This window comes from Stegastes partitus, unplaced genomic scaffold (genome assembly GCF_000690725.1).
Source record: "Stegastes partitus isolate 25-593 unplaced genomic scaffold, Stegastes_partitus-1.0.2 Scaffold581, whole genome shotgun sequence".
Classification (NCBI taxonomy): domain Eukaryota; kingdom Metazoa; phylum Chordata; class Actinopteri; family Pomacentridae; genus Stegastes; species Stegastes partitus.
Window position 1 is genome coordinate 13,081 of NW_007578312.1, and position 18,078 is coordinate 31,158.

Consider the following 18,078-nt stretch of genomic DNA (forward strand, 5'->3'; position numbering starts at 1 on the left):
TGTTTAAAATCTGTTCCTCAAAAAATCCATAAAAAGATTTTAAAAGTGGTGTGGGAATTGGGTCTAAAAGGCAGGTTGTTGGGTTTACTTGGGAGAAAACTCGACCAAGTGTCCTTGCATCAACCAGGGCAAAACTCTCCAGTGTTTCCTCAGGCAAGGGCAACAGTCCAGGTGTGTTAGCAGGTAAAACTTGTTGGGATAAAAGGCTGGACCTGATGTCCTTGATTTTAGTTCTGAAGTGGTCTGCAAAATTCTCGCAAAGAGCGTCTGTTGACGTATTAAAAGCTTTATTAAAATTAGTGCCTATAAAAATATCAAAGGTGGAGAAGAGGTACCGGGGGTTGTCTTTATGGTCTGTGATGAGTTTTGAGAAATGAGAAGTTCTTGCCTGTTTGATCGCGTTATCATAGGTTTTGAGTTGTTGACGTAAAATCTCATAATGTACAGTAAGTTTTGATTTCCTCCATCTCCTCTCTGCACTCCTGCAGTTTCTTTTTAATGTAATGATTTTGTCGTTGTTTCTCCACGGGGGTGTAGGTTTTCTTTTTATTGTTCTGGTTACGAGTGGAGCTACTGAGTCTAAGGTTGACTTCAGTCTACTGTTAAAACGATCAACGATAAAATCACAGGATGCAGGTAAAAAGTCAGCAGGAGTGCTCTGTAAAACCTCGATAAAATTTGCAGCTACTTCAGAAGTTAGGTAGCGTTTCCTCACCGTTCTCACCGGGGCCTCATGCAGGTTAAAACTGGTGATGTTAAAAAACACACAGTAGTGGTCAGACACAGCCACAACAGAGGACACACCAATGGACAGGCCATGGGTTATGACCAGGTCCAGGGTGTGTCCTCTGTTGTGAGTCAGCTGCGTGACATGCTGTTTAAAATCCATGCAGTTTAAAAGGTTTAAAAAATCTCTGGACATTCGGTCCGAGCTGTTGTTTAAGTGCAGATTAAAATCACCAGTTATTAAAATTTTCATATATTTGGAGTGAATGATGGATAAAAGTTCAGAAAATTCACTGATAAAAAGGCTAGAGTTGTTGAGGTGGTCTGTAGACTGTTAAGCAGAGAATAGGAGTGCTGCTAAAAACAAAGGCGTGGTGCTTAAATGAGGTGTAACTGTTAAAAGTCACTGCACGTTCCTACCTCAGAGACATCATAGAACCCATCATCATCCCCTAATTCCGCCAGCACACCCCCAACTTTCTGTTCATGGATGACAATGCTCCACCACGTCGTGCCAGAACTGTCACAACTCGACTTCAGGAAGTCGGAGTGCCTCATATGGTGTGGCCAGCAATGTCTCCTGACCTGAACCCCATAGAGCATGTCTGGGACCAGCTGAAGCAGAGACTGGATGACCGTACTCCACCCCCACGTGACCTGGCAGAACTGCGTGTAGCACTTGTGGAAGAGTGGAACGCATTGCCTCAGAACAACATCATGAGACTAGTGAGGAGCATGAGACGTCGTTGTCAAGCTGTCATTGCGGCAAATGGTAGAAACACCCACTACTGACATTGTCAATTTTTGTTATTTTGGGGCTATCCCTGTTATTGTTTAAATTTTGGGGGTAATAAATATTAAACTAATGAAAATGGTGTTTCTTCTCATTCATTATTAGTAATATCAAAGGGAACTTTTACTTATTTCATTAAAATTCAGACCAAATAGGAAAAGCACTAATGTAAATAACAATGTCCCTAACTTGTTGTGAGTAGTGTAGTTATCAAGTTAATTTCATGAATTTGTCTTAACCTGAATTTAGTTTTTAATCAACTAATGCAGAAATGTAAGTAATTTAAACATATTGTCAAATTGATGGAATTACTAGCATTATTATGTAAACACAACCCATCTATATATCCCATCCATCCATCCATTATCTATACACCACTTAATCCTCACTAGGGTCACGGGGGGCTGGAGCCTATCCCAGCTGACNATCATTTCGAGGCCATTTCATGAAAATTAACGTGTTAAGTGCAATAGAACTATAATAGAATTATAGAAGTGTACAGCTTCCCTGACAGTGCTAACATTAACTGTAATCATTTTTTAAGACCACAAAGACAAACAAAACAAGAAGCCCACTGCTTCGGCGAACGTAATCATTTATTAAGACAACAGCAGCACACACTAGCATCATTACAATGTAGCGCGTCTCAGTCGGTCGGCTTAAAAATCGTTACAGTTAATCCTAAAGTATCTGACTTTTCCCCTAACTTTGCCTACCTAGCCTAGGTTTTAGCTCTGTGGGTTGAAGCATCAGACCAGGCCTATATTCTGTTTGATAACAAATAATAAATACATAGCATAAATATATAACATCATTTATAACATTGAAAAAGTTAAATGGATTATCCATTTAGTATGCATGTGCTGTGGTGTGGTAGCCTACATTTATTCTTGTCTTGCTATTGTTGTGTATCAGTCTCATTCACCACAGCAAATTCCTTGTGTGTGCAAGCTCACTTAGCAATAAAAAAAAAGCTTCTGATTCTGATTCTGAACTAACTAAGCCTAATTTTTTTTTTGATTTTGCCATTTTAGAAATTCAAAGCAGACACAGGCTCTTGCACTTTATTTTGTACCATGAAATTATTTTATTTATTTTGTTTTCGTTTTGAGCCAAATTCTGTATTGTTTGGTTATGACAATACAGCAGAGTTTGAATGTGATAAAATAAATAAGAGTAAGCTGTTCGGCTTAAATTTCATATTCAACTGGTTCAGGAGTGGTTCTTTTTATTTACTTAAGGACATTATGTTGTGACTGGCTGGAAATCAGGGTGACATTCATCCATCCATCCATTATCTATACACCGCTTAATCCTCACTAGGGTCGCGGGGGGGCTGGAGCCTATCCCAGCCGACTTAGGGCNGACCTTCTTGCTGTGAGGCAACAGTGCTAACCACCGAGCCACCTTGCAGCCCCGCTGGCTTAACTGTTGCTGATAAAATTTTCTGCTCAGCTAATTGATTAGTTGATTGATCAGTGTTGTGTAACAAACACTCTGACTCCTGTCTGGCTCTGCTCTGCCTGAGGACAGGCGAGGTAAAATGAACTGAGACGAACCTCTGCAATAATCACCGAGAAGCTCATGATGTCAGCAGAGGTGAAAGAGCGAGTACAATAAATTTACACAAGTTTGCGTGAGTGTGTCCTCGAGGTTTGTTTTATTTAGTTTTGTTTTAAAATGGACATCTATAATGTGAACTGTCTCCTTATCGGGGATTATTGTAAGCACATAGGCTGTTGTCTCAGCAACATTAGCATACCAACGTTCATTTAGCATTGCGTGACCCTCCTTAAGCTGTCATGACCTCCCAAACTAAACACAAAATGCTCCCAGTGAAATAACACAGATGGAGGACGAGTGTTTCGGTTTAAATTACCAATTCTTTTTTGACTTTTTTTTTTTTTTTTTTACTTCACAGGTTAATAATAATCTGTCACAGTGGGCTGTTAATGCTCAGAAATAACAAATATTTTCTTTTTCACTTATGCCCCACTGACATACTTTGGCTGATCTTTTTGGCGTACAGTCAGGATGGAAAATTAAGTTTTTGGAAAGAGAGTTTTGCCTTTTATAGCACTTTGGTGGTCATGGCTTCTGTATTTTCTCTGCAGATTTTGTCAGTTTTGTGAGAATTGGGCATGAAAAGTAAGAACTAATTCAACCACTGTGTGAAAAAGCAAGTAAAAACACTCATCATGTATGCAATCGCCACTTTTGAAGCTAACAGCCCTCCGCTTTATGGGTCAGTTTAGTTCCGAAATCAATATTTTCAACCTTTTTTTCTTGTGTCTCTCTGATCCGACTCATCAAAAGCCCAGTAAATGGGTTCACATCAGAAGCTTTGAAATCTGCTGAAGTGTTGTTTTTTTTTTAGTGAACATATTGACTTTATATAAGTAGAACTCACTGTAAAGTTGTCCAGAAAAAAAGTGGTTTCAAGCGTGGCCTACAGAAATGTTCAGCGCTCTTCAAATTTCTTTGTGTCTCCAGTTTAACCACCTTGAACTTGAATTGTTTGCAGCAGTAGCAGATAGAAGAGCCTTTAAAAGTGTTTGTAATGATGGGAAGAAGTGTATTGATCCGCCTCAGAGGGATGCAATCCTTCAAATCGATTTGCACTATCAAAGTCACCCTGAGGGTCTCTAAAACTGAGAAAAGGCTGCTGGAAATGTCAACAGCAGCTGAAATAACTGTTGAATGGGTGTTGTTCATCAGCAAGCCCCCTGCAGACACATTGTGATCACTGTGTGCGACATGTATGGGCCAGTTAAATGGCTGCTGAATATTTAATTACCTACTGTCAGTTGCTTTTGCTCATAATATGAACAGTGGGAGCAAAGTACAAATTCTCTCAAGGAAACAACATTTTGTCTTGTTTTTAAGTTTATGTGTAAAATAGCCTCATCAAACAGCAGCCTTCTCAGTAACCTAGAGAATATGACTGCCCTACACTCTGTCATATAAAAATATCAGCTAAAAAGAAAAAAATGACATTTTCTCCTGTTATTTTACTGTTTTTAACAATTTTGTTCTCTTGTGTCAAAGCGTTTTTGTGTTGCCTGTGTGTGTGTGTGAGGAGCCATTTAAAGCTTTGTTTGTTTTTCCATAGTCACGCAGCTGCTGTATTTGATAGTTTGATTGATACATCCTCACTATCCACTGTCACTGATGCTCATGATAAGCGCATTTAAAGGTAACTGCTGCCCTGGGAGCCACAGAAATTGGCTCTATAAGGTATAAACTGTTGAGATAAAAAATGAGCAATAAAGAGTGATATGAAACATGCCAGGATGTTGAACATAGGATTTAACAGAGAGTAATACATGGTTTGTTCTAACAGAAGGAGATTGTATTAGCAGTTTATGCTTATTTATAGTAGCCATCAAAATTTCATTTTTGCAACTAAAGGCTGCTGATAAGCTCTTGAGTACACATTTAATCTGCGTGTTGCTGCAGCTGTTATACACGAGTTTCATTGCATGTTTCAATGTGCTGCTGTGTGTTTAACTGCAATTTAATCCCTGTTTATTTTGCATTAATCACAACTAAAGCTCATTATACAATGGAGATCTGCAACAGTTGCAAACAATGACTGTTGTCATCAGTGCCGTAGCTTCAGCCTTACCTGTGAACAGAGATGGAAGAAGTACCAATACAGCAATGTCTAAATACTTCATGAAAAGCTATTGCAAGGGGCTGCAAGGTGGTGCAGTTGGTTAGCACTGTTGTCTCGCAGCAAGAAGGTCGCCGGTTCACGTCCCGGTGGGGGCACCGGGATCTTTCTACATGGAGTTTGCATGTTCTCCCCGTGCAGCGTGGGTTCTCTCTGGGTTCTCCGGCTTCCTCCCACACAGTCCAAAAACTGTAGGGTGAATGTGAGTGTGCTTAGTTGTTTGTCTCTAAGTGTAGTCCCTGCGATAGACTGGCGACCTGTCCAGGGTGTCCCCTGCCTTCGCCCTAAATCAGCTGGAATAGGCTCCAGCCCCCTGCGACCCTAGTGAGGATTAAGTGGTGCATAGATAATGGATCGATGGATGGAAGCTACTACAATAAAAATCACACTTAAGAAAAATGACAGAAGTATTAGCAGCAAAATGTAGTATTGAAATTAGGATAAAGGTTTATATGATATGATTGAGGATTGAAAGTGAAGTGACAGTGTGTCAGCAACATGGTACAGTTGGAACTACTTTATTTGAAGTTTTATAAAAAGGGACAGCAGCTAAGTCTGAGGAGTCTTCACATGATAAATGGGAGTAAAAAAGATGAAAAAACAAGTTCAGATTCACAAATCTGTTCTTGGTTTTTAGGACTTTTCCTCTAACCTTTGATTTTTGTTGAGCTGTTGGATCAGTTGACATTTTATTGAAATGATGTGAGACATTTAGAGGGAAAAATCTGTATTTTGTGGTGCTGTTAACAAGTCATCATTGTTACAAACTGCTTTGTAAGAAGTCTAAAATGTTGGAAATCAACCACTTAAACTATTGCAATGTGCTGTATTTAAACAATTTTTAGATTATCTACTGTATAGAGTCTTCATCTTACATGTGACAAGTTGCTAGAGCTGTAAAATTAGTAGAAAAACAATATTTCCAACGGAAATGTAATAAAAGAGGAAGGACAAAGTAGCAGAAAATGAACAATTCTCAAGCAGAAATACCTCAAAATTATAAAGTTTAGTAATACTACCTTTCTTAACTTTCCACTACTACATGACAGACATTTTAGTGCAGGTTTCTCTTTGGTTGTGAATGAAAGTTTTGCAAGTTAAAACTCTTTTATATGTTTTCTATCATCATTCATTCACCTGAATGTTTATTTTCATTGCAGTCAGGCATCTATGGATTAATTCTGCTTGTAAAACAACCAACAGGTTTCCCTGTCTGTGTGTTTTGGTGTTCAATGAAGCTCACTTGAGCTACATGCACTTCTGTCTCTGAATTTGAAGCCTTTTACAGTCATGTGTAGTCTGATTGTAACTCAATGCTGCCTCCTGGTGGCAGGAAATACCCACAAGTACTTAGACTGGAAGTAATTTTATGCTCTTTCAGCTCCTTTCAATCAGGCAATCAGAACAAACAGACAAGGCTGATAACCGATTAACGAATAAAGAAGATGTTCTGCAGATGCATGACTGACTGACAGGAGCAGAAGTGTAGAGTAAGTCCACAGAAGGGAAAGTTTAGAAAGGGAATCAAAGACGTGACACAAGATCACACTGAAAAAATAAGACAGAGAGCAGAGCATGAATAGAATAAAAATGTCAGAATAGCTACTTTTGTCCAGCACCTTTTCATCCACAGTCTGTTTGTTCTTGAGTTTCTCGGCATCAGAACAAAGTTTCTGTGTCTGGTTGTGGATTAGAGAGACTATAAAAACAAGATGCCTTCAGCTGAAACCAACTGAGACCCTTTAACAAAACACAAAGAGGATTGAGGACCAGGAAGAGATTCAGAAATAAAGGATGAAAGGGAGGTTTGGGTTTCACCCCTCTGCTGCTCCTGCTGGAATCAGAGAGGAGGATGGCAACGCTCTGTTTCCTTCAGTCAGCAGCTTTATGAAGATACTGAGGAGGATGTCAACCTTTAGGATTATTGATTGATTTATATGCAGCTCAGAGCTAGTTATCAGCTGATAAAGCTGAAAGAAAATAAGTGTGGATTCAACCAGTGTGGAAGGACTATAAAGAAAGTCAAAGGAGTGTTGTATGTCAGTCTCACACTGAAGACAACATCAGTGAACATCCTCTTTGAAGGAGCTCATCAGAGGTAAAGGCCAATATAATGTCCTACAGAGGAACCAGAAGGTGACAGCATCAGCTAAAGACGGGCAGATAATGTAGTTAGAGGGACGAGTGAATAAGAGGAAGAGTGTGAAGTTTATTTGTTTTTTCCTTGTTCATTTAACAGTTAAGATGTTTTGATTTTAATGTGACTAATACAATGTTTTCATAGCTGAGATTGTATGATGTGCTTTATTTAGTGGGTTAGTGTTCATCATACATGTTTAAATATTATCAACATGCTTCTTAATTCTAAGAGCTTCAGTAAAAAACAACTGGACATTCAAGAATCTAAAAGAGAAGTTCAATCACTTTTTACCAGGACCGCAATGAGTCAGAATCAATACCGACATTTTGCCTTGCTTCTTAATTATTACCAGTGCTAATATGTTCCTGTTCATTTAAGCCTTGCACATTCAGTTAATCAATTGTGTCAGTTTTAAGGCATTAAAATGAAGCTGTTTATGGGTCAAACACAGACAGCAGCTCGTTTGTGGGTCTGTTGTAGAGAATCCTCAATGTTCCTGTCAAAGGTCAAGTGACAAAATTGTGTTGTGTCTGTAAATGTCAGCGGACCATGACGGTGGGCGTCTGGTCTCTTTATTCAACTCCATGGAGCATTTACTTGTCTCACTACAGCTACAGCACACATTTTTGTTTTAGATTCGAGTACGAAGGTAACAAAGAAGCCAAACATGTCAGGTTAAACGCTGTATGTGTAAAATAATGCTCAATACTTCCACTTTATACAGTTGTCCAGCTAAAAACATGGAGTCTTAGATTTGAAACTTCATGTAGCTTCAGTGAAAAGTTGAAACAAGATGATAAAGATATGCAGTAAACTGATCTAAAAAATGATTCCCAGAATTTGACAATCCTCAGCATTTTCTTCAAGAGCAGCCATCAGGTCAAAATGTGAACTTCTCTAATACTTGGGTTTATGACGCTCCCATTAGTTTCAGTTGTATTTTGTTTTTAAGGTCAATTAGCAAAAGTTAGCATGCTAACATGCTAACCTAAGACAGTAAAACACACGACACAAAGTTCCAAATTATTATGCAATTTGTATGTAAGTGTCAAAAAGATTACTTTTTTTTTTTTTCAAATTAAAGTCATGGATGGTATTGTGTCTCAGGGCTCTTTGATCACTGAAATCAATCTCAGTCTCCTGTGATAATTAATTTGCCAGCTGAGCCCAATTAAAGGAAAAACTACTAAAGAAGGACGTTCCACATTATTAAGCAGACCACCATTTTTAAGCAATATGGGAAAGAAAAAGGACCTCTCTGCTGCCAAAAAGCATGAAATAGTTGAATGCCTTGGACAAGGTATGAAAACCTTAGATATTTCACGAAAACTTAAGCATGACCATCGTACTTTTAAGAGATTTGTGGCTGATTCAGAGCCCACACAGGTTTGTGCAGATAAAGGTACAATGAGGAAGGTTTCTGTCAGACAAACGCATCGGATTAACAGAGCAGCTACTAAAATGCCATTACAAAGAAGCAAACGGGTATTTGAAGCTGCTGGTGCCTCTGGAGGGCTGCAAGGTGGCGCAGTTGGTAGCACTGTTGCCTCGCAGCAAGAAGGTTGCCGGTTCGCGTCCCGGTGGGGGCACCGGAATCTTTCTGCGTGGAGTTTGCATGTTCTCCCCGTGCAGCGTGGGTTCTCTCCGGGTTCTCCACACAGTCCAAAAACATGTTGAGGTTAATTGGTGATTCTAAATTGTCCGTAGGTGTGAATGTGAGTGTGCTTGGTTGTCTGTCTCTAAGTGTGGCCCTGCGATGGACTGGCGACCTGTCCAGGGTGTCTCGTGAGGATTAAGCGGTGTATAGAAAATGGATGGATGGATGGTGCCTCTGGAGTCCCACGAACATCAAGGTGTAGGATCCTCCAGAGGCTTGCAGTTATGCATAAACTTTGTATTCGGCCACGCCTAACCAATGCTCACAAGCAGAAAACAAGTGGGCAGTGGGCCCAGAAATACATGAAGACAAAATTTCAAACAGTTTTGTTCACTGATGAGTGCCGTGCAACCCTGGATGGTCCAGATGGACGGAGTAGTGGATGGTTGGTGTACAGCCACCATGTCCCAACAAGGCTGTGAAGTCAGCAAGGAGGTGGCGGAGTCATGTTTTGGGGAGAGAGCTGCATCTTTTGGAAAAAAATTATCTTGTCTGACATCATAAATGGTATCAGCTTGAAAAATCACACAGGAGACAGAGAAGGCCTTGCACTGAGAAAATGAAGCCAGGGTTTTGCTACTTCCTGGTTGACATCTTGGATTTTTGGAGCCAGTGACGCAAAAATCGTCGGGGGGGTGGAGCCATAGGAGCAGCGATTGGTCAGACAGATTGAGAGGCAGGCCCTCTCTGCCCGCCCACATTTACCGCCTTCTGCTCGCTTCGTCTGCATCGTCGCTGACGACTGTCAGCCACGCCCCTTGCCCCGCAAAATGTTGACGATTTTTTAAAAATTCAGTACTGATTTATTTTCAGATTGGCCGCCTGATCTCTGGATTTGATTATGAAAACTAATAAGAAAAAAATCCTGAGCTGTAGGAATGCAGTATTTCGTGATCTGTACTTACTTCTTTTCCAATTCCAGTCTATGGGAGCCAGGGCTTTTTGGAGCCAGCAGCTAACGGACGTAGTGATATTGCAGGTTTTTGACACTTCCGGGTTGGCTTCCTTTTTCAGGGCCGGTTGCAACGTCCATCTTTTATACAGTCTATGGGCATGAAGAACTATGACTCATCATGACATCATCATCTGCAGCTTTAATCGTGATTGACAGCGCAGTGCAGCTGCTCATGTGACTCACTGACAGTCTGAGGCATAGACTGTATAAAAGATGGACGTTGCAACCGGCCCTGAAAAATGAAGCCAACCCGGAAGTGTCAAAAACCTGCAATATCACTACGTCCATTAGCTGCTGGCTCCAAAAAGCCCTGGCTCCCATTGACTTGAATTGGAAAAGAAGTGATCACAGATCACGAAATACCGCATTCCTACAGCTCAGGATTTTTTTCTTATTAGTTTCCATAGTCAAATCCAGAGATCAGGTGGCCAATCTGAAAATAAATCAATACTGAATTTTTAAAAAATCATCAAAATTTTGCGGGGCAAGGTTGACAGTCGGCAGCGACCATACAGACGAAGCGAGCAGAAGGCGGTAAATGTGGGCGGGCAGAGAGGGCCCGCCTCTCAATCCGTCTGACCAATCGCTGCTCCTATGGCTCCGCCCCCCTCTGACGATTTTTGCGTCACTGGCACCAAAAATCCAAGATGTCAACCAGGAAGTAGCAAAACCCTGGCTTCATTTTCTCAGGGCAGAAACCAACAGGTGACGTCATGGTAGCTACGTCCATCTTTTATACAGTCTATGGTCTGAGGCTGAGAAGAGAGACTATGAAAATTCCCTGTTAGTATGTCAAAGTGTAGTGAAGGGGAATAAATTGTCAAAATGGAGGTCAGACGGGCATGAGGTTGCAATACAGACCGAGGACCCGACCAACGCTGCTTGCAGCTTTAATTATTGTTGTTTTCGTGTCCTTTCTATGTTTTTGGATGCTGCTGTGGCGTGTAAATTTCCCCCAATGGAGGATCAAAAAAATAACTCTAAATATCTAAAAATCTAAAATAATTCTATTCCATTCTATTCTATTCTATTCTATTCTATTCTATTCTATTCTAATTTGTCAGTTTTCACTTTGACATTAGATTTTAACACCTTGGGTCCCCTTTAGTGTCATTTTACAACATGCATTAAACACTTTAATTAGTTATTAATTTAATTTAACATCGGATTAAGCTCAATTTGGACATTTAGTTCCCTAGTCTGTCTTTCAAAAGACTGAATGAATAAATCAAGGATTTAAAAAAAGCATGTTTTCTCATCATGTCAAAGAGGAACTAAGACCGAACAGTGTCACAGATTTAGGTCACACTCGAGTTGACCCCTGTATCTCAGCTCAGACTCCAGTCATGTGCCATTTCATCTGTGACCTCTCATGGTGGACGTCTTCCAAACAGCTTTGATCCTGCTGGGTCTCACTGGTTCAAAGCCAGGTCAGCAAACTAATTTCCCTGCACCGAGTGGCATGGACAAGTGATTACAAGTGTTCGAGCCTAGTTTGGGCAGCGTTTTACCCATTCACCATGGCAGTCATTATGTGGGCCACCTTATCTGCCTCTAATATCTGCTCTGATTGGTTGTTTTCCAGGTAATCCGCCATCCAAACCCAATAAAAAGACCCTAAAGCAGCGGCTTCTCAAACTGCTGCTCTGCTGTCGCTCTGGCTCCGACCCATCAATCGATAAACGCAAGTGCCAGGACACACAATCACACTAACTCAATCACTGAGCAAATAAAACACTTTAAAGCTTTCAGTCTCTTTTTTTCTTTTCCTCCCTTTATGTTTTCCACTTTCTTTTCTCTAAACCCAACACTTTAAAGATGCTCTGTTGTATCTCAGGGAGTAACTATTCCTCTTTTCTTTCTGTTCGTTCATGTAGAAAGCATAACGGAGGAAGGTGAATTGGCAACAGTGTGTTACAGACCAGAGGGACTCGACCGTCTTGTGCAACAGACCAGCTTCAGCAAGAAAGAGCTGCAGGTTCTCTACAGAGGATTCAAAAACGTCAGTCAAAGATTCCTGCGAACTATTGATTCCTGTGCTCAGTGTGCAAAACTTTGAAGCTATAGATCTTTGCCTGTGGATCTTTTGTTGACACTGTTTGTGATTTCTGCAGGAGTGTCCAAGTGGCGCAGTGAATGAGGACACGTTCAAAGGCATCTACTCCCAGTTCTTCCCTCAGGGAGGTCAGTCACGCCCATGCCCTTCATCACATGTTTTTAATTTCACTTGATTCCTCCATCTGCAGCGTGTTCACATCTGAAGATAGCTGATGATGACTCACGCCTCTCAAACACACCACCAGATCAGGTCAGCGCTGCAGCTTGTGTTCTCTGCTTTGAGCTGTGCTCCTCTGAGAAATCCTTGGTTTTGCATTGACTTGCAAGCTGCAGTGTTAAATAGGATTTATAACTTGTGGAATGATGTTTAGTCATACACTTCAAAGCCTGTTAGTCATATATCGTACTTAAAGAGCCCATATTATGCTTTTCTTTGGTGTGTCATAAAGCTGCTTTCTGTGCATTTAAAAGGTCTGAAAACAGAAATGACTTCTCCTTACCTGCCTGAAACTCCTCCTTTGCAGTCCAGGGTTTTTTTTAATTTTTTTATTGTTGCCTATCTATGTCACCATGTAATACATTTGCATAACACCAGCCTCTTTAATGCAGTTGCCCATACAAAGTACACACTGTTGCATGCACTATACATACATTTGGATTGTAGTACTTTGTCATGATATAGCACCTTAACCAGCAGATTCCCAAAACCTGCATTTTAAAGGCTTGCCATGTTACATCATTTATCAGAGCCAGAAACTGTAAAAACAAAAGAAATGATTGGATTTTCAATTTTCTGATTGTCCTATCCTAACATATCCTATCATATCTGACGTGTAGTTTAAAGCTTAAAATCATGATATTTCATCAAAATAACTTAATTTTAAATGTCTCATTTAAAACAATCCACCAAAATGAACCCTTCTTGTGAACCAGATTTTGTAAAACTTTAGGGACTCTTTGCCTGAACTGGGATGAACTGCAGTCAGTGTTCACAAAATACAAATAGGAGACAAGTATAGAAACAAATTAAGTAGTGAAATATCTATAGTATGTGGAGCTGCCATTTCCCCCACAGTATTGATCACACATGTGGGTACTTAGTAACATGTTGACTCCAGTTTTTATCATTTTTTGTAAAATAAATAATCAAAGAAATTTAACTTCAATGTGCGAAAAAGACATTTTTGAGCTGTGTTTACTTCCAAACTTGGCTGTGCTGTTACAAAATGCAATATACAACTACAGACTTAAAAATGATGTCAAAACATCACAACTGAAAACTCATTTCAGTCAAAAAAACATGTGCAGCTCATGTTACTGCATGTCTAATGTCTCTAATATGTTCCTCTTCCTCTCAGTTTAGGCAGTAATATACTTGTTCATGTGCTGATCACACAGTTACAGTCAGAAATGTGACTCATGCTTATATTGTCTTTGTTCCAGATTCAAGTATGTACGCACATTTCCTGTTTGAAGCCTTTGACACCCACAACAACGGATCGGTCAACTTTGAGGTGAGACTCACTTTTCTTTAGTTGCGACTGTCCAGACTAAAGACTTCCTTTTTCATCTTTGTGCTCTTCATAGAGCAAAGACAACACAAAGCTTTCTTCTGCAGCTTTTCCCTCATATTGCATAAATCACATAACTTTTTAGGATTATTTCACTTTAATAGTTTGTATCCAGGCTTGAGACTGAAACAAGAAATGCACTATAATATGATGCAGTATAAATCAGTAGAGTGAATATAGCTCCTTCCTTTTCACTTTATCTGTTGAGTCACTGCTATTATCTTTTCTGATTTCAATCATGCCTCAGTTTTTCTTTTTCCCTTCTGTAGGATTTTGTCATAAGTCTGTCCATTATCTTAAGAGGCTCCATCACTGATAAACTCAACTGGGCCTTTAATCTTTATGATCTGAACAAGGACGGCTGCATCACCAGAGAGGTACCTGAACCGCTCTCTGTCTGTATGAACTGCCTCGTGTTATGTTGGTTGCTCATGTTCTTTTTTTTAATTTTTTTTTTAAACTCTGTTTTTTTCATGCAGGAGATGACAGATATAATGAACTCCATCTATGACATGATGGGGAAGTACACTTACCCCTTAATGAGGGAGAATGCACCAAAAGAACATGTTGACAACTTCTTCCAGGTGAATCAAATCAATACACTCCACAACTCCAACACTAAACTCAAGTCAGGGAATTTATTGACATTAATCTGATGGAAAAATATATTTTTTGTGCGTGTTTGGAGCTGCCATGTGAGATGCTGCTGAGCTCCCAAAATGTGCAGCTGGAGACCCGTTGACCCTGTCAGATAGGATACAACCACAAACAATAACACTTCTTTTTGCATGTCTTCACTTGAAATTCTTTTTTTATTAAAGTATGTTTTAGCATTCAAATTGTGCTTTTAAACAGGTGCAAGAATGTATATTTCCCCAAACACTTGAGACATTTCATATCAATCAAAATATTGTGCAGTGTTTCATGTACTGCTTGTTCTGCGTAACAGCAACCAGCATTGTTCATTTAAAGGAACCCTTCAGAGTTTTGCTTGGAGACACACAGAAGTAATATTTATGCTTTGTTATTTACTTTCACTCTAACAAATATCTGCATATACCTTGTTGTAAAGCTATTTTTAAGTGTTTTAAATCCAATGTTTCTTACATCCGGCTTTACTTGCTTGCAGTTTTCTTCTTCTGCAACTGAAGTTGCTTTTTATGCCTGAAACCAAGGTTCATGTTATTGTCTGTTGTGTACGTTTGATCCAGTTTCCAATTGCAGTTATACACTAAAGAGCTTTATATAACATACCTGTCACCATCTCCTACGATAGCTGCATCTAACTCTACTTCACATTGATTGCTTTCTGGATCACTGCTTTTATTTGCTGTCCAGACATTTTTGAGCCTCTCTTTGAATACTGTTGCTGGGGTTTTTTGATCTTTAGATGGCCTCTCATTCTCATTCATCTTTTTTTCAATTCAACTGGCTTTTTATAACATTGTTGGAACCATATTTCAATCACCAAACATGGCTTCCTCCTCTGCCCATGTGTTGCTGCAGCTTCTGAACAATTCATAAAATGTTTTCACACTAGAAACAAACCGAGTCATGGCTCAGTTTGTTTTGGAGCAAGACAGCATCTTTTTTTTGGACCAAGGTTTGGGGGAGTTTTCATGTCTGTTGTCTAAACGGAAAAGTCTGCACCAAATGAGCTGTGAAAGAGCCGTTTGTTGATGCATTGCTGCATATTTTGGCATGTTACCTTTACATGTAAGTCAGTGTCATACTATCTGGGAGGAAGGTGTATTGTGTGATATGCCTGTGCACACTTGTGCATGTGTGTCTTTTCTGCACATGCACAACATAAACAAAACGGTCAGAAACTCCCAATCGTTAACCAGCAAACAGAACTGATGTTCTTGTCCGTGTTAGCTGAAAATAAAGACTTAAAACACTGCATGTTGTTTGAGCTACTTATTACAAATACACTCTGGAGATTTTGTCCACCAGAGGCACTATGGAAAGATGTTTTGTGAGCAGATTCCCAATTTGTTTGTATCTTCTGCTACAAGGAGGCTCCTACTGCAAGTTTTACACTGTTTGTCTAATGTCTAGTTTGTAGCATGATGTTAGGAAAAAAGATTTTAAAAAATGTGGCTTTGCAAATGTCTTATCAAAAACTAAATGTCTGACCCTTTAGCCCTCAATGACACACACAAGGCAGAGAAATAGGGTGTAACCAATACATTTTTAGTTCCCATAAACAACAGAGAGCACTTTAAGGTAACTTGTGAAACAACTCGATTATGTGTTTTTTTTAAATCAGAAAATGGACAGAAACAACGATGGAGTGGTCACCATTGACGAGTTTCTGGAGACGTGTCAAAAGGTAACATGAAATCAGATTATATCATCTACACTTCAACCACACAGCTGCTGAAATTATTTCAATCTTTTGTTCCTCCATCCAGGATGAAAACATCATGCAGTCCATGCACATGTTTGATAACATTATCTAAACATTGTTGGACAAAGACAGAAGAGAGATTTTCCATTTCTGCTGCAGTAACAAACTCCCAGTCAGGATGGTTTCTGGGCCTGAACAGTGAGGAAGGTTCAAACAACAAAGATCCGAGGATACAATCCCCAAAAAACATCTTTTTAAAATTGTTAGTGAAGAGATTGAGCAGAGTGAGTCAAGTCTTTTTGAAGACTAACTTGTGTGAAATGTGAAATGTTAGATTTTTTTTATTTTTTTTTTACTAAGTGTATATGAAGGTGTTTAAAGGTGGATTCTGGTGTTTTTTAAGACAATGACAGACTAAAGCTCTGATGACCAGATGCCTCAAGAAAACACACAAGTAGCTGCAGTTCCAACGTCCGATGTCTTCTTCACTCGTACAAATGGAGTGAAGTGTTTCTCTGATGCTTGTGTTAAACCCTAGAGAGAGACTATATGTGCAGACATGTTGAACAAAAGGAATAATGCTCATGATGTTGTAAAGTACCTCACGCTTTCACTCGTATTCTACGACGAGGAGGACAGCTCCAAGTTCAAAAGCAATAAAGTCGACACGTGACCGGTTCGTCCTTGGTTTTCTTACGGAGTTCACCTCTCACATTCAGTAGAATAGTGTATATTGTGTCTGCATGATGTGTCTGTTTTGACTGGCCATTGAAATTATTTTATTTAAAGTGTTAATATATGTAAATGGTGACAGTGATGATGAGGAAATGGAATAAAACCACACAGTTGCTATGCAAAAGAATTATTTGGTTTCTGACCTGCTGAAAGTTGATGTAAGAGTTTGGGTTGTTTGTTTTTATTCAGATGAAGGTTAAATCAGTGATTAGGAGGCTGATGTTGTGTTCCCTTATGATTATGAAGTATTATTTCAAGGATGTGATGAGAGTTCAACCTTGTAATGGTAAAATGTTATTTAACAACATAAATCCAAAATGTTTGCTTTTAGATCCTCTCTACTAATATAACAGTATTTTCTGTCCTGTACCTCATTCAGCACCAATTATGAACTGAGATACACTATGATTTCCAGGATTACACAAAATTGTGGAATAAAATCAACCATTTTTCAGGTCAAAGCAGTGTAGCAGGAAAAGATTTTCTTTCCTGAGAATCATGATACTGATGATTGAAATCAGGGGAGTTTTAGAGATGGTAAAGAAACCTTGCTTTCCTGTGAGGTTCCTGGAGGAACCTTTAATAGCTCAATTCAGAGAAAAAGGCTGCTGGAGAAACCAGTGACTTCTGTATGTGTATGCTGGCCTGGGGTCTGGAGGAGGAAGGAGGAGCTTTTCTTTTTTTAAAACACAGTCAAGATCATAAAGTTATAGAACTCTTCAGAACAACATTGAAGATGTTCTGCGAGTTATAGATACTGGGTATATTTAAGTAAAATCAGGGTCTTGTCTGACTTTCTGCCAACAGATTTGTGTAAAAATGGTCCCTGACACCAAAGGCAAAGTCTCTCAATTGCATTTAGAAACATCCATAATATGTTTTTGGGATGTTTGGAGGATAAACATATTCATTACATATACATACTGATAATAATTAAGAATTCTAAATAGATACAATAGAAACAGTGGCGATAGTGAAGAACCCCAAAGGGACCTTAAAGCCCTTTTACTTCTGAGCGTGCATCCCACAATTGTTTTATTTTTCATTTGGTTGCAACCTGCAACTGCACCAATAGATGCTATTGAATTCTTAACACTGCATATTTATAAACGTGCAATTTTGAGGCAGTACAACTGTTTGAATTTAGCATAAATTTACTATAAAGTAACATAAATTGATTACTTTCGTGGGCCTGCTCCACAAGAGATTAGCATGAAAACCCATAAGAGCCATTTAACAGTGGAATGTGACAGAATATTTTCTTATGAATGAAAGTTTTTCTGTGTGTGTGTAACTACAGACCACAGAAGTCTTGGTATATGGGATGGATCTCAAACATTGATCACAGGTGTAACAGCTTCTGGATTATTCACAATTATCAATGATCTTTAACTCAGTAAACACGGACACCATA

General features: G+C 39.4%; 1 protein-coding gene across 1 annotated transcript in view; it reads left to right on the forward strand.

The window, feature by feature from the left end:
- LOC103362532 (Kv channel-interacting protein 2-like) overlaps positions 1-16,097 on the forward strand; it is a 28,572-nt gene extending 12,475 nt beyond the window's left edge. Inside the window, exons 2-9 of the mRNA XM_008288912.1 lie at positions 11,533-11,635; positions 11,829-11,949; positions 12,062-12,131; positions 13,449-13,519; positions 13,846-13,953; positions 14,056-14,160; positions 15,849-15,911; positions 15,994-16,097. Of these exons, the coding sequence (XP_008287134.1) occupies positions 11,533-11,635; positions 11,829-11,949; positions 12,062-12,131; positions 13,449-13,519; positions 13,846-13,953; positions 14,056-14,160; positions 15,849-15,911; positions 15,994-16,041 (689 nt within the window). The 3' untranslated portion in view covers positions 16,042-16,097. The remainder of the gene's footprint in view (positions 1-11,532; positions 11,636-11,828; positions 11,950-12,061; positions 12,132-13,448; positions 13,520-13,845; positions 13,954-14,055; positions 14,161-15,848; positions 15,912-15,993) is intronic.
- Positions 16,098-18,078: the final 1,981 nt, after the last annotated feature.